Source organism: Pteropus alecto, unplaced genomic scaffold, assembly GCF_000325575.1.
Source record: "Pteropus alecto unplaced genomic scaffold, ASM32557v1 scaffold45, whole genome shotgun sequence".
In the NCBI taxonomy this organism is placed as follows: Eukaryota; Metazoa; Chordata; class Mammalia; order Chiroptera; family Pteropodidae; genus Pteropus; species Pteropus alecto.
In genome coordinates this window covers 29,476,218-29,493,222 of record NW_006442491.1, presented here as the reverse complement: position 1 = coordinate 29,493,222, position 17,005 = coordinate 29,476,218, and the positions used below count along the sequence as shown (strand labels likewise).

At 52.0% G+C, this 17,005-nt stretch overlaps 1 protein-coding gene across 1 annotated transcript in view; it reads left to right on the top strand.

The window, feature by feature from the left end:
* CDH22 (cadherin 22) overlaps nucleotides 1-17,005 on the top strand; it is a gene marked incomplete at its 5' end in the record, with an annotated part of 69,121 nt that overhangs the window by 21,910 nt on the left and 30,206 nt on the right. Inside the window, 4 exons of the mRNA XM_006922078.1 lie at nucleotides 711-830; nucleotides 9,766-9,933; nucleotides 13,573-13,766; nucleotides 16,324-16,577. Of these exons, the coding sequence (XP_006922140.1) occupies nucleotides 711-830; nucleotides 9,766-9,933; nucleotides 13,573-13,766; nucleotides 16,324-16,577 (736 nt within the window). The remainder of the gene's footprint in view (nucleotides 1-710; nucleotides 831-9,765; nucleotides 9,934-13,572; nucleotides 13,767-16,323; nucleotides 16,578-17,005) is intronic.

Sequence of the window (17,005 nt, the reverse complement as noted above, 5' to 3'; positions counted from 1 at the left end):
GGAAAGCAGGGAGGGGCCAGGAGGGCACCAGGGCTCACAGACAATTATTTCCCAAAGGGAAAAGCTGAGCACTGCCATCTCCTTCCCCGGGGATCAAAAGACACTGGCCTCTGAGTCCCAATAAACTTAGTTGTTCTTCTGGGCTGGCCCCCTCCCCGCTCCCCGGCTCGGTGGCGGGATAGGGGGATAAGGGAGGTGTGAGGGTGAGGGGTGTAGGGAGGAAAAAGGAAAAATTCCCTTGAGAAATCTGGAGGGACTGGATGGGTGGAGTCAGGTGCCTGGTTTTCAGTCCTAGCTCCAACTCTGTGATGACTTCAACCCGTAGAAATGACCGTGGCCACCACCCACTGAGAGGCCGCTCTGAGCCCGTTCTGCACTGGGAGTTTAGAATGCCTTCCCTCACGAACCAAAGACCGGAATTTTCCCCATTTTGCTGGAAAGGAAACAGATTCAGAGAGGTTGTTTTTCGTTGCCAGAGTCCTACCACTGGGAACCACTGAAGGGAAATGTGAATCCAGATCCGACACCACGGTCATACTTGTGCCAGCCACTAGGAAGGCCCCAGATCAGGAAGCGTGTTGGGACTCGGTGTGGGGATGGGAACTGTGAGGGGACTGGTTTCAATGGCCTCCTTGGGGGTGGGGAGAGGTGGGCACGACGAGCTGAGCAGCCCCAGGTGACCCCTGTGTTGCTTGGTCCCCTGGGCCCAGGCACGTCGGTGATGCAGGTGATGGCCTCGGATGCGGATGACCCTACTTACGGCAGCAGCGCTCGACTGGTGTACAGCCTGCTGGATGGAGAGCACCACTTCACAGTGGACCCAAAGACCGGTGAGGGGCGGGGCCGGGCCGAAGAGGCGGGGCCTGGGGCGGAACCAGAGGAGTGACGTAAGAGGAGGGGGCGGAGGGGGCGGGCCGAGGACCACAGCCAGAGGTCTGCTCTCTGTCTTCTAATCAAACAGCGCTGAGGATAGGACGCAAGACAAGGAAGCAACTTGCCAGCTCCTGGAGACCCAAGGGTCGCAGAGAGGGAGGGACAATGGAGCAGGAAGAGAGAAGGACTGAGAAACAGAAAGGAATAGTGAGGGGGCGCTTTCGAGGCTGGCAGAAAAACGAAGGCTGGAGGCGGCCACTATGGGCGCCTTAAAAGGACTTCGGAGAGCTGAATGGCCCCCTTGTCCTTGGAGCTAAACTGAGGCAGGCGTATTCTCAGCCCTTACGGGGTCGGTCATAAGTGTAGTTTGGAGGAATTGGCCGATGAAAGGCACCTTTTCAGCAATCGTGAAAGCTCTGTTCAAATGGCAGTTGTTAAGGAACTGATGGAAAGACAGAGGCTGTCAGGGAGGAGTGGCTTCTCTGATTATTTGCCCTCCCCCAGCACTACCAAACAATGATGCGGCACCCCCACCCACCGTCCCTCACTTCGCTCTGACGTTAGAACCTGATGAGCCTTGCAAGAGTGTCAGGGAGGACAGAAGGAGACGGAGGCTCAGAGAAGTGAAGTGGCTCACTCGAGGTCGCCCAGCTGGGAGTGGCTGCCAATTCCAGCAGCAGTGCTCTCTCTGTCCCTGTGATAGGAGGGGACAAGTGCCATCATGGGGCTCACAGTCTGGTGGGGGAGGGAGACAGTCATATGCATGGGCAATTAAGATGCAAGGTTCTTGGAGGGGGTAGCAGTATCTCCAAAGGATAAGAAGGTGTTGGCCAGATGCAGATTCAGAGAAGGGCATTCCCGGCAGAGGGCAAGATGCAGGCAGAAGTGAGAGGAAGAGGACAGCCTGAGGCATGAGGGGAATTGTAAGCAACTCAGGGTTGGGGAAGCCGGTTTGCGGGGAGGTGATGTGGAGAGGCCGGCTGAGGCCTGACTGTACAGAGTGCAAGCCAGGCTGGAGAGCTTGGGTCTTATTCTCAGGGCAAAGAGGGAGGGAGGGGTGTTTGATGGATTTGCATTTAGGGTTTCTGTTTATGTGTTTATCTTGTTTCGTTTGGAGGGAGGGGTTGAAGAGTCCAGTCTATGAGCACAGTTATAGCTGTATTTTCGTACACATAACGTCTTTATTATTTTCTCCTTACAAAACTAAGACATTTTAGAGAATGTTCAAACATTTAAAAATGTTAAAAAAAAAAAAAAAGAAAGAAAGAAAGAAAGAAAGAGCTTCCTTCCCCCATCCCCAGTAATTGCAGCCCCAAAGGTAGCCACTTGGTGTATATATCTTACAAGATCTTGGATTCATTCACTTGAAAACTATTAAGTTATTTTTAAATAGAAAATATATTTCGAGGTTCAAAATTCAAAAAGTACAAATGGGTATTTAGTGGAAATTCTTTACCCCTTCCAGTCCCCCAGCCACCCAGTCTGTGTCTCCAAGGCAACCAATGTAATTTTCTTGTGTATCTTTCCAGAGCTATTCTATGCATGTACAAGAAAATAGGTACATGGATTTGTTTTATTTATTTTTTTTTTGCACGAATGGTAGCTATAACACACTGCTTGCCTTTTTTGCTTACCAATACATCTTGAAGATTATTCCGTATCAGTACATAAAGAGCTCTCCCATTCTTTTATTTAACAGCTGTTGTAGTTACACAAACATTTGTTTCACCAGCCCCCTATTGATGGACACTTACGGTCTTTCCAATCTTTTGCTACAACGAACGATGCTACAGTGAATAACCTCGTACATATATCATTTTGTGCGTGTGTGAGTATATCTGCAGGATAATTTTCGGGAAGTAGAAAAGCTGGGTCAAAGAGCACATGCATTTATTTGGAATCTGGATAGATAATGCCAAAATGTACCAGATTGCACCCTTGAGAGCCACATGCAAGGGAGCCTGTTTCCCCTCACCAACACCGTGGGTTCATTGATGACTTTGGAGCAAGGAAGTGACATGCTCAGGTTTTCATTTTAACAAGATCCCTTGGGCTGCTGCTGTAGAGCATGGCTCGGAGGCAGGCACTGAATTCAGGGAGACCCAGGAGCCTGGGATGGCCAGCAGAGAGCCCTGAAGGACAAAATCCAAAGCCTGTGCCAATTCTCGGAAGCCCGCCCAGACTCCTTAACCTACTTCATCTAGTCAGGGGGCCAAAGATGATGTAGGATTGGTTGTGCAGGTTAGCTGAGGTGCCGAAGAGGGACTAGAGCAGCGGTCCCCAACCTTTTTGGCACCAGGGACTGATGCCCCTATGACAATCTAATGCCTGATGATCTGAGGTGGAGCTGAGGCGGTGATGCTAATGCTGGGGAGCAGCTGCAAATACAGATGAAACTTCGCTCACTTGCTGCTCACCTCCTGCTGTGTGGCCCACTTCTTAAGAGGCCATAGACTGGTACTCGTCCATGGCCTGGGGTCTGGAGACCTCTAGAGTAGAGGGCCATCAGTGAGATCTTGAGAAGGGCAAATCTTGGGGGCCTGGATGAATGTAACAGACTAAATTGAGGGAGGAATCTGGGGTACCTAACTTTGGGCCTTGGGATAGGGAGGGATGCCAACTACAGAAACAGAAGGAGGAATGTGGATTAAGAGAACTATCTAGGAGTCAACGAATCAGCAACTGTGCCCTGCGATCTAGTGCAGAGCTCGTTAATTCCGTTTTAACCATACTAGCCTTAAGAGAAGAAGAGGAAAGAAACATCTAGAACATCTAGCAGGCCATCTAAAATATAGGCTTGGAGATTCAATAATGTTTTGTAAGCTTTGGTCTCCTCATGTGTGCAAGAGGGATAATAATACCCATCTCACTTGATTGTTGTGAGGATTCAATGGAAGAATTCATTCATTCGACATCTCTTTATTGAGTACCTACTAGGTGCCCAGATCTGTTCTAGACTTTAGGAATGTAGCAGTAGGCAAACCCAAGAGCCCATCCTTGTAGAGCTTTCATTCAAGTTGGGAATACAGAAAATCAGTGTGTAAACATATAACATAATGTCAAGTAGCAATGAGTGCGAGGAAGAAACATAAAGCAGGTAAACAGGAGAGACTTAGATAAAGAAATCAGGACAAGCCTTGCTGGGGAAGTGACCCTGGGGCAGAGAACTGAATGAAGTGAGGTTGGAAGCCACTCAATATTTAGGGGAGAGCTTGCAGGCCCAGGGAACAGCTAGTGTGTGAGGTGCTCAGCACAACACTTGGTACATACATGGAAACCAAGGGGATGAAGATGATGATGGTGGTGGGGATGATGATGATGATGATAATGATGATGATGATGGAGCCTGAGGAGGTGGGGCCCTTGGAGTTGATCAGCTTTCAGGGAACGAAGGGTAGGAAGAAACAAAACATAGAAATGAGGTAAGGGCCAAGACTGAGTCTGGGAAGTAGCAGGGGTGAACAGATGAAGGACCAGACTCCAAGAGAGTGAGGAGAATGGCCAGGTTCTAAAGAAGAACATCCCCTTCTGCAGAGGGTCAAGTGAAAGTGGACAAGTGGGGAGTCATGGAGCCTGGGAGGGTGGGAAGAGTTCGTTCCCCAAGAAGCCAGAAAGTGAGCACCAGGCAAGGCAGGTGAAGGTGTCAGTGGGGTCTTTGTTCTAGGGCCCCTCAACTTTCTCAGGCTGAAAGGGTCTTTGTTGACATTTCTGAAAGAAGGACCAGATTTTCCCCTCCCCTTGCCTTCAGCCCCACTGTAGGAGCTACCCCGGTGCCTTTTCTCAGCCCCAGCTCCATTTCCCCAGCCAGGAATATTCCACTGATGGCGGGTCTATATTTAGCAGCCGCTGCGAGGTACAGTCTGTTCTCGCTGTGCAGATAGCAGGGAGCAGAGCCGGAACGGGGCCTGAGAGGAAGGTGTGAGGGAAGGGAGGAGGCGGGGTGCCCAGTGCCAGAGGAGGAATTAACGTGTGTGTTTTAAAGGCCAGGCCTGCCAGCAATCCCCCCACAGGGGCGACAGAGATGGCATTTGCAGGCTAATGAGGCATCACTCGGGCTCTAGGGCCCCTTCTGCAGCATTTGGAGGGGATGGTGGGGTGGCGAGGACAACAGCTGGAACTGGGGATGATGGGTGAGGATGAGGCTGCAGGGAGCCGTAGCCAGGTTCTAATTCCCAGCCCCGCCCACCACCACCCCAGCAAGGATAGAAAGACTCACCCGGACTTCAAGATATCCACTAAAAGTTCTCAGCTAGGCTAGAGATGTCTATTTTCCTGGGAGATAATGAAACTAACCTTTGTTGAGTACCTTCTGAGTGCCAGATCCTGGGTCAGGATGATAAATTAGGTTTGGTTTCTGCCCTCATGGGGCTTTTGTTCCAACAGAGAAACCAGAAACAAATAGACAATCACAGGTAGGCTGCAAAAGGCAGGATAGAGGGTCTGTGGGGCTGGTCAGGCAGTCAAAATGTTTACTGAACACCTACTATGTGCCAGACCCTGTAGATAAGATGATGAACAAAGCCAGTGATCTCTGACCTCGTGGAGCTAATTTATGGGGTACCCAACCCAGGACTCGAGAAGGGGGATCAGAGAGGCATCTTCAAATCTGCTGCTGGAATCTTCATCTCATTTCACCCTCTCAATATCCTTATCAACTGGGTATCTCCACTTTATAGGACAGGAAACTGATGCGCAGACAGACTCAAGAACTTGTCCAAGGTCGGATAGCATGTAAAAGCTAGAAAGAAGTCTTGAACCATATCTGTCTGACTCCAAAGTCCTTCCTTTCTGCACTATCTCATATCTGATTCTGTAGCCCCTGCACATAGTAGGCCTGCAGTAAGAGTTTAATAAACGAGTGAATGAATGAATGTGCAGAGCCAGAAGGTTTCAAGGACAACTCCATGAACCGATTTAGGAATTTTACCCTGGGACCCCAGGAGTGGACCAGCCTCCAGGATGCTTTTCCCAGCATCAGGAGGCAGAAGGGGGAGTGGAAACATAGTAGACAGCAAAATACGCTGTCAATTCCTCCCATCCTACAACTGGCCTCTTAGTAAAGTGACTTTGCTGTTCCTCCTACCCCTTGAATTTGAGCCGGCCTTGTACCCTGACTGCTTTGGCCATCAGAATGTAGCAGAAGAGATGTTCAGTAAATTCCCAGACTAGGCCTTAAGAGACCTTGAAGTTTTCACTCTCTCTCTGGGAATGTGGTCCTAAGACTGCTATTTAAGGAAGTCAGCCCAGCCTGCTAGAGGATGAGAGAAGGTCTGGCCAACAGCCAGGGTCAACTGCCAGACATGTGCAGGAAGCCACCTTGGGCCTTCTGAGACAGCTGACCCTCCAGCAGCTGCATGAGTGCACCCAGGAGAGGAACAGGCCAAAGAACTCAATTTCTCTATCAGCTACCCACTGCTATATAACTAACTACCCCAAAACATGGTGGCTTAAAACAGCAGTGATTTATTATTTGTCATAGTTCTGTAGATTTGTTGGGCTAACTCATGTGGCAACAGTCAGCTAGCAGGTCAGCTGGGTCAGCTAGCATGACTCGGCCTCTCCCTCCATGGCCTTTCATCCTGGGCTTCTGATCACAGCATGGTGGTCTCAGGGTTCCAAGAGGACAGGCCCCAGCACACAAGAGTTTATCAGGCCTCTGCTTTTGTCACACTGCTGATGTCCCATTGATCAAAGCAAGTTGCATGGCCAAGACCAGAATCGGTGTGGGAGGGGATGACCCAAGACAAAGAGTCTGAGAAGTGTGATTCATTGGGAGTCGTTACCATAGCAACCGATCACTGAGTGTAACTCTGGGGCACCCAGGCCTCCTAGTCCCAGAGATGGCACCTGATCACATACTCTTCTTGACCAGTTTCCAAGAAAGAGTTTAGTGTCCCTTGTTCCTCTAGAGCTGCAAGTGGCAAGGCCAGCAAGAAGGCCAGCAACATCCGCATGGCTCCTCACCCACAGGCATGGACCTCAGCCCGACGTCTGCTCCGAGCCCCACAAGCTCATAGAGGCACAGTGGCCCCAATCCCACCAGCAACCTCTGCGTTCAGTGAGAGCCTAGTCGTAGTGACGCGCACAAAGCTTAGCACACAGTAATGCTCAGCTGGTCGGCTCCCCTCCCTGCCTTTCTGCCTTGTTCACTTTGGGCTCCCTGTCTGGTCTCTGTCTCTCTGTTGATCTCTCTCTCTTGCTTCCCCTCCTGGGTGTATATTTCCCTCCGGCTGTACTGCTTCCCTCTTTCCTTCTCTCTTTTTCTGTCTCTGTGGGTCTCCCTCCCTCTCTGTCTCCCTCGCCTCCCTTTCTTTCTCTACCTCTGTCTCCACGTGCATGTCTTTCCTCCAACTAGCCTTCTGTCTGTCTCTTTTCCGCAGGCCCTCTTTTCTTTTCGATCTCTCTCTTCTTCCAGCTCTGTCGCCTTCATCCTTTATCCTGTCCTCCCTCTTCCTCTTCTGCTCTTTCCCACCTTTCAAACCCCTCCCAGCCCCCTCCCCTCGCCCCAGGGCAGAAGACACACAGGCCCACCTTCCCATCCTCCCCGTACAGCCCCTGCTGTGCAGAGCTGCAACAGCTCACTGCCAGGCTGCAAAGACTCAGCTAGCAGACCCTGGGCCCTGCCCCATCCCCAGAAGGGTGCCCCTCTTGCAAAGCCAGTGTTGAGGTGCAGCGTGTGAGGGGTAGGTCAAGGAAGACCTGCTGCATGATTGACAAAAATGGCTTGGTTAGGACTGAGAAAAGCAAGAAGGATATTCCAGAAGCTGAGACAACATCACAAGAGTGGCGTCCCTCTGTCAGAGGCGTGGGCTCTGTCCTTGTACCTGGTGGTGGGTGGGGCAAAGGAGACAAGGCAGTTGGTGGTGGGGGAACCCTCCATCCTCACAGCATGCCAGCAGAGCAGCTCAAAGCATGGACTCTGGGGCCAGAGTGGCTGCTTGAATCCTGGCTGTGTGCTTTCTACATCTGTGACTCTGGGCCTCCATCTCCCTATCTGGAAAATGAGGATAATCACAGCACCTTCCTCATAAGGTGTTGAGAGGATTCAATGAGGCATTTCACTTCAGGTGCTTAGAACAGTGCCGGGCACAGAGTGAATGAATGCACATCAATGTTAGTGACTGTCATTATTGTCACATGCAATTGTCATGAGATGAAACTCGACACCGGTGGTTCTCAACTGATTTTGCCACCAGGGCCACTTGACAGTATCCGAAGACATTTTTGGAACTGGGGCGGGCGGGAAGGGTGCTGCTACTGGCATCGGGTAGGTAGAATTGTCCTGCCCAAATGGCCATAGTGCTGAGGTTGAGAAATCATTTTTTTTAGTGAGTCTTGTGGTTATCCCATTTCGCAGATGAGGAAACTGAGGTTCAGAGAGGTGAAGGGATTTGTTCAAGTCACATGGCCTAAAAATGGCAGAGCTGCCCAAGCTCATCTGCTTCCAAGATTCCCCTCTCTTAGGGGAGACCAGTTTTGACAGAGAAGAGGTCAGGATGGGCCTATTGAGGAGTCTCAAAGGCCACTGATAAAGGGTCTGTGTGGCCTTTGATTAGATGGAGTATACATGCCATTTCTCAAAAAAGGCAGGGCCACCACCTAGGTGCTCCCCTCTAGCTCCCGCTGCTACACACACACACACACACACACACACACCAGCCTCTTCTCTCATTCCATTGCCTTTAATGGAGTCTGTAGGCTGCTTGGGGACATCAGGACTCAGAGATTAGGTTTTATTGGGCGCATCATGGGGCTGCTGGTGCATGACTCCACCTGGTGCTCAAGCCCTGGGCACCACCTGTCACCACCTGGTGCTCGGCAGGTTGGAGTGGGTCGTGGGGGAGGCTCTGAATGCCTCATCGACTCGCTGCTCCACCCTCGTCTCCCACTGGCAAGGAGACAAGAAACACAACCTGGCCCTCAGCAGAATTCATCTTGCAGTCACCTCATTCCTGCCTCCCCTCCCCCTTACCCATGTCCATTAACAGCTTGAAGGATTGTCTGTTTGGCCGTTAGCTAGTGCCAGGCTGAGGGCCAGGGGCTGGGGCTCCAAGGACCAGGGGATGATGTAATCAGGGAAGAGTGTGTGTGAGAATGAGTGTGTGTCAGTGTGCATGTGTGTATGTGACCACATTGTGCTTATGTATGTAACACATAAGTGTGTGACATACTGTGTGTGTGTGTACAGGTGACTGTGACTCCATAGTGAGTGTACCTGAGTGTGAGGGTGAGTCTTCACTTTGTTAAGCAGTCACCAAGCTGCCACCCCATGCCTGGCTCTGGGCCGAGTGCCACTGACAGAGAGATGATCAGGCACAGGCCATGCTCACTCAGGGCATATCTGGGTTCACCCCCACATGGGGAAACTGTGGCCTCAAAAGTGGAATAAATTGCCCAAGGGATCACCAGTGGTAGGTTCTAGCCCCCATGCCTCTTTTTAGTAAAACAAATAGTCCATTCTGTTGCTTTTATATTGTGTGTGAGTGTGTGAGTATGCGTGTGTATGCATGTATGTGTGAGTGTGTGTTTGAAAGTGTGAGCGTGTGTGACAGTGTGTGTGTTAGTATGCCTGTATATAAATGTGTGTGAGTGTGTGGGAGAGTGGATATTTGAAAGTGGTGAATCTGATAGCTGTGTGTTTGTGCGTGAGTGTGAATGTGGAGTGCTGAGTGTGTGTGCTACTTTGTGAATGTACTAGCATATCTGTATGAGCACGTGTGAGTGTGTGAGTGTGTGTGGTGGCTGCTGAGCCCTGTACCTGCGCCAAGGCCATGACTGTCTTCTGCGCTCCCCTCCTGACCTTGGACGAGCCAGCTTCGGCCTGTGCAAGGGTCTTCACATCAGCTGGCAGCTGGTGGGGGCTTCCCGGGGCTCATCCTCCCTCACCCACAGGTGTGATCAGAACGGCTGTGCCTGACCTTGACCGAGAGAGCCAGGAGCGCTACGAGGTGGTAATCCAGGCCACAGACATGGCGGGCCAGCTGGGCGGCCTCTCAGGCTCCACAACCGTCACCATCGTGGTCACTGATGTCAATGACAACCCTCCCCGTTTCCCGCAGAGTGAGTGAGGCCTTTCCAGAAGGAGGAGGTCACATCTGTGTGCCTGTCTGTTAGCCCATCCAAGCCAGCCACCGACCCCCAGCACTCCCCTCATTGGGCTTCCATGTCGGGGGAGGGGAGCACTGTGGGTGTCTGTTCATCCTTCCAAGCCACCCACTGACCCTGAGTTCCCTTTCAGCTTCCCACCAAAAGAGGGACTCCCATCTGTTTGTCTGTCTACCTACCCAAGTTGACCCCTTTCCCCCAGGCCCCTTCAGTATACTTCTTGCAGAGAAGGACCCTAAGTTGTCTGATTTTCCATACTTCCAAGTAATGTGGTTACCTTGACACCCCTCACCTTGCTTCCTGCGGACGGTGAGCCCCCATCTGTCCACACACCCCTATCCCATTTATTGCACGGGATCTGCCACTGACCCAAGCTTGCAAAGGGCGGGGGGTGGGGAGGAATGGACATAGGAATGAAGCAGAGATTGCAGCCATACCGAGGGACACCTAACTGTGCCTGGAGAAGGTGACGTTCGGAGTGACAGGTCTTTTTCCCTCCTCCTCCGAGCCTTGAGGGCAGGATTCTGTGCTTCTGAATTATGACGTCTTTCCACTCTCTGCCTCTCCTGGCACAGCAGGGGAAGGGGTTTCTCTGGGGCCAATCCCCTATCTCCCCATCAGCCCTGCCAGCCCCTCTGTCCCAGGCTCAGGCCAAGAGCAGTGCCGAGGAAGCCACAGAGGCTGGCAGAGACTAAATGCCGCGGGGAGCTGGGCTGATTCCTATCGGGAGAGTTATTACTCAAGGTCTGCTGCTCTCACATTAGGCCCCGCCACAGGGGACTGACCCCCGTGAGATAAGGAATCCAATCCCTTAGCTGAGAAAGCAGCGTCATCGAGGCCTAGCGCCTCAGCCCAGACACGAAGCGGTGTGGGCAGAGCCCACCAGCCAGCTCCACATCGCCAGGGAGCCTGGAACAGAAGCCAGCCCACGGCTCGCTCCCCCAGCCCAACTCCACCCACTATGGGGAAGCTTCGAAGCACCAGGTAGAGGAGTGGGGGCACCTAATCTTCCACCCAATTATGCCAGGTTCGAGGCCAGCGCTGAGCCAGAAGGAGTGGGACAAAGAAGAGAAAAAGTTCCAGGGCCCCAGGAAGACTCTTGTTTACTCATTCATTTATTCACTCTTTATTTTCAGCATTTCTTTATTGCGAAACATAGCACACAAACAGAAGGGTGTAAAATAGCAATGTCAATGTGAAGCAAACATTCCTGTAACCACCGATCAGGGCCTCCGAACACCCCCCATGTCCTTTGCTGATCATAACCTCTCCCCGACCCTCCCTCCGGAATTAACCAGGATCCGCTCTCGTGATCATCACGTCCTCGCTTTTCCTTAGGGTCAATTCATCTATGTGTGCGTCACCTGGCATTAGGGTTCCATTTCAGTTGTTTTTAACTTATATAAATGGAATCATACAAAGTATTTGGTCTCTCAGAATTATGTTTGTGAAATTATATGTTGTTGCTTGTAGCTATCATTGGGTCATTTTCATTGTTGTATAGTAGTCCGTGGTTTATCTATTCTACTGTCGATGGACATTTGGGATGTTTCCAGTTGGAGGCTGTTATGGAGACACTGCTTGGAACATTGTTGCACATCCCCTAGTGCCGTTTTGCACACATCTCTCTAGTGTGTATACAGAGAAGCAGAACAGCTGGCTCATGGGATCTATTCAACTTGAACTTTACTAAAAAAAAGCCAAACCATCTTCCTCCGTGAAGAAATGCATGTGTTCGTTGTACCACATCCTCGCCAACATTTGGTATTATTAGACTCTTTCATTTGTGTTAACCTGGTGACCGTACACTGGTAACTCATGCTGCTTTTCATTCATTCACTTACTAGTCACTCATGCATTTATTTTATGTGAGAGTCTGGTGTATTGCCAGGCACTGAGAATACCTGATGAATAAGAGATATTCATCCTGCCTTCCAGAAATGGCTGTGGGAGAGAGGGAGAGAATAAACAGAAAATGATAGGGAAATGCAGTAATCCTTACGAAGGGATAAGTTTGGGGGCCCTGGGCACACGGGAGGTCTAGGAAGGCTCCCCGGAGGAGGTGACATTCCTGAAACCAAAAGGGGAATAGCGATTGGGGAGGCAAAGGCAGAGGGGAGAATAAAGAGGGGCACTGCCTGGAGGTGAGACAGAGCAAGTCATTTTTAAGGAACTACAAGAACTTCAGCCTGACGGAAACTATGGGGTAGGGAAGTCGGGGGATGAGGCTGTGGAAGTCAGCAGGGGCCAAGTAGCCAGCATCTTTTGTAAGGCTGCCAAGGGGCTTGCACAACTGCAGCCCAAAGACAGTGGGGAGCTATGGGGAGGATTAAAGCAGGGAAGTGGCACGATCAGCTTGCATTTTAGAAAGATCCCCCACTAGCTGCTGTGTGGGAATGAATCAGAGGCACCCAGTCCACACGAGGGGTGTCCAGCCCTGTGTGGGGACCCCAAGAGGTAATCCCCACCTCCACAGCCCTGCTTCATCTGTACCAGCCCATCATTTAACAAATCACCCTCGCCTCAGCCTCGGCTCTGAGAAGACAGCAGGGGGCCGTTTGTGTTCCATCCGACCTCGTATCTTCTGGTTTTCCATCTGCTCCACCCCTCTAGCCATAGTGCTCATCACGCCATTCTTCCTACATGCCAGGCATCACACCCACCTCAGGGCCTTTGCACCTGCTGTCCCCTCTGTCAAGAACGCTCTTTCCCAAATATCTGCTTGGCTCACTCCCTCACCTCCCTCGGTCTTTTGCAAAAATGTCAGCTTTCCAGGAAGGCCTTTCTTGATCACCCGCTTTACAACTCTGCACACGCCCTCATCGTCACTCCCCTCCCCTTCTCCTGCTTTATTTTTCTCCAAAGTACCCATCACCATTTGACATACTGTATGTCTAACTGAGGTGACTGTTCAGTGTTTTTCTCTTTCCATTAAGAGGAAAGCACTGTGAGAACTGGGATTTTGGTCTGTTTTGCCTGTTGCTGTGACTCCAATGCCTAGAACTTCATCTGGGACATCACAGCTGCTCGATAAAAACGCAGATATGAAGGAATTGGTGTTGTCAACAGCAACAGAAAAATCAGCATGAAGCCCCACCCTTTTAATACCATTTCTTCCATTTATTGAGTAGCTACCATGTGCTAGGCACTGTACTAAGCATTTTATAGGCATTGTCATCTAAGTTAACCGTGATAACAATGCCGTGAGGAAGGCACTATTATTATTCCCATTCTACAGATGAGGGAACCAAAGCTCAGGATTACACAGCCAGGACTGACTGCAGAGCCTTAGCCTTGACCGCTGTGCTCCTCTGTCCCTTTCACTGGGCAGATGGGGAAGCTGAGGCCCAAAGAACGGCAGGCACGTTCCCAAATCAATAAGCAAACAAACCCGGGCTCAGAGTTAGGACCCTCCCCTTCACACTGCCTCCCGCATGTCTACAGAGCACCATCCTGGCCAAGCTAGGAGCCCCGTGCAAACACTGCCCTCCCTGGAGCCCATCTGGGTCCCCCTCACCTAGAATTCTCCCCTAGAATTGGTGGGAGCTGGGGCATGGGCTGCCCCACCCCGGCTCACAGCCGTATCCCCTACAGAGATGTACCAGTTCAGCATTCAGGAGTCGGCCCCCATCGGCACAGCGGTGGGACGAGTGAAGGCCGAGGACTCAGACGTGGGTGAGAACACAGATATGACTTATCACCTCAAGGAGGAGAGTGGCAGCGGTGGCCATGTGTTCAAGGTCACCACGGACAGCGACACTCAGGAGGCCATCATCGTCGTGCAGAAGGTACAGCTACCCCAGGAAGGGATGGGGGAGGCAGGCCCCAGAGGGTGGAGTCAGAGAGGCCTCTGAGCAACCAAATACCCCCACTCCACTCCACTCTGGGGATTAGGTCAACCTAGATCAACCCGGCAAAGTGCTGATGGTGTCAGTCTCACTTTACAAATGAGAAAATGAGGCACAGCAAGGTTAGGTGACTTGCTCAAGGTTGCACAGCTAGTTGTCAGAGGCAGGGTTCAATCCAGATTTGAATCAGTGCTTTTAATAACTACAGTGTGCTACTTCAAGTCCATACCAGGATCTTCACCTGCATTATTTTTTAAAATCTTCTCCCTTCCCTCTGAAGGAAGCATCATTATGCCCATTTTTACAGATGAGAAAACAGGCTTTGAGAGGTAAAAGAGCTTGCCCAAGGTCACACCTGGAAGGGGTAGAGTTGGGATTCGAACCCAGGTCTGGCGACTCCAAGCTCTCTCCTTCCTGAGTCTAACAGCCTTCCTCACCCACCGGCTTACCTAGGAACGAGAAGCCAAAAATGCAAACTCGGTGATCCCTAGGGGAAAGGGACGGAGGTCAAATAAAAAAGCAAAAATCCTTCTTCCAGGACTTGGTCCTGGGCTTGGCAACTGAGAGCTGTGCAGACCGTCCCCTCCAGCCCTGCTCTCCCACAGGAGGTCTCAATCCCTTGAACTGGCCCTCAGATGCTTATAGGACTTTGTACACCTCCAGGGACGGAATGTTCAGTCCCCGTCATTGTCCAGCTCTTCCTCCTCCCATTCAGCCAAAACCTGTCTTTCTAAAACACAAATGAGCCTGGGATCTGCCTTCTGGGACCCACAGAAGCATCTGCCCCTGACAACCCTCCATTCACTCAATAAGCACATTAGACCCACTCTCTACCTGGCCCTGAGGGTATGAGGACAGAGAAAACTCCCAGTTTCTTCAATTTCTTCCCAGAGGATAGTAATATGAAAGCTGATACTTATAATAAAGTGTTTACAATGTGTCAGGCGCCCTTCAACTGCTTTCCATGCATTAACTCATTCCATCCCCACAACAACCCTCCGGGGTACTGTTATTACCCGTTTCATAGGCCCAGAGAAGCTCAGTAATTTGCATCCAAGGTCATGCATCTTGCAGAGCAGCGGAGGGATGGGAGCCCAAGCATTATGGCTCCAGAAGCAACCACTTTAAGCCTTACGTGGTTGGCAGGCTTCTCATCTCCATCTGTCCGCACTGTAAGGTGAGCCCATTTCACAGATGGGGAACTGGAGGCACAGGAGGCGCAGCATCACGGAGCAGCAGAATCAGGCTCCTCGCCCAGCCTCTGGACTCCAGCACTGCACTTGTTCTCCCGCTCAGTGCTGCCCCTCCCCCCCCTCCCTTCCCTGCTCAGGGCCCCTCCCGCTGGCTCCAGCACTGGCGCCTGAGGTGTCTCTGTGAAATCAGTGCTGGCTCAGGGAGCAGACCCCCGCCTGATTGATGACTTGGCTCCAGAAACCATTGCTCACTCCCAAGCCAGGCCACCGCCTGCCTCCTTGCATCTTGATTTCCCAGGCAACAGGACGGAGGAAGGAGGTGGCCCTTTTTTGCTGCTGGAGAAGGTGGGGTGGTCCTGAGAGAAAGGGAGGGTCCCTCCCTTCACACAGGGCGGGTCTCTGTAAAAGTCACCCTCGCACTCCGATAGCGCCCCCACCATGCAACCGAGGAGCCGGCAGCCCCGCCATTGCAATTTCTCCTTGCTATAAGCCATTGTCTTTAGAAAGCCAGAGCCAACCCACGGCCATGGAGCTCATTCATCAGAGGGTCACCCATTAGGACTCTCTGATGAGAGAAGCAAGGCTCTGCTTCTCTGGGTTTAGCCAGATCTCCAGGAAAGCTCTAAGGCGCCTGGCTTATCAGGCTCAACTGGCATTAGCTGCTACCACCTATGTACCAAGGAATGCTGTGTTTTATCCTCTCGAATGAGGCACAAAGCGCTAAATAGATTGCCCACAGACACACAGCTGGTCAGCAGCAGAGCCAATGCCCCTTCCTCTTGTGGGGTTAAGGGCCAGGACATGGGAGCTACACTGCCTGGGTTTGAATCCTGCTTCTAGAGTGACTACCTGCTAACTTGACCTTGAGCAAGTGACACAGCCTTCTGGACTTCAATTTCCTCATGTGTAAAATGAGATGATAATAATAATAAAACCCTGTGGAGGATGTTGTTAAATTAGATAAGTTAATATATTTAAAGCACTGGCTCATAGTAAGTGCTTCGTAAATTAATAAATTAATGAAATGCCCCAACATACTGTACTGGGTAGCAAAAGTCAGGATGTCAGTTCCGGTCAGCCCTGAGCAGCTGTTTTGTCCCTAGGCAATACTGTCCCCCTGAGAGCCTCACTTTCTCCACCTGTAACCAGAGAGGGTTGGTCCGGGACTCTCCAGGCGCCCCTGCTGAGCCCACTTGTAACTTTGGGCCAGCCCCGCCCTCTCTGGGCCTACCTCCCGGACTTGGGATTTGACGGTACCTGAGCAGTCCCCAGCCCACTCATCGGCCCTCTGCTCCCTCCCCCAGCGCCTGGACTTCGAGTCCCAGCCTGTGCACACCGTGGTCCTGGAGGCCCTGAACAAGTTCGTGGACCCGCGCTTCGCTGACCTGGGCACGTTCCGCGACCAGGCGATCGTGCGCGTGGCCGTGACAGACGTGGATGAGCCCCCCGAGTTCCGGCCGCCCTCTGGCCTCCTGGAGGTGCAGGAGGACGCGCAGGTGGGCTCCCTGGTCGGCGTGGTGACGGCGCGGGACCCCGACGCCGCCAACCGGCCCGTCCGGTGAGACCCCCGCCCGGGGCCGACGCCTGCTGCCTGCTCTCCCGCCACCGCCCGCGCACAGACTGCGGGCAGAGGGGGAGGGGGAGTGGAGGGAAGGAGGAGAAGACGGTGTGGGGGAGGGGAGAGAGCTGGACCCAGGACACAGCTGGAGTTCTGAGACAAAGGAAGCAGATGTGAGAACAGTCACAGAGACAAGGGACACCGGACAAGGAGGGAGAACAAGCGAGTCAGACAGTGCGCAGTGAACCGGGCTCAGCCCGGGTCCTCAGTCTGCCCGCACTTGCTTCCTCTGTGCTCCCAGCCAGTCCATCCATATCCTGTGACTCCCCAGTCCCTCTGTCTCGCCCCACCTCTCCCTCAGCATCGCCCCTGGATCGCCACTAGACACCTCAAACTGATCACGTTCAGAACTGAGCTGGGCCTCACCC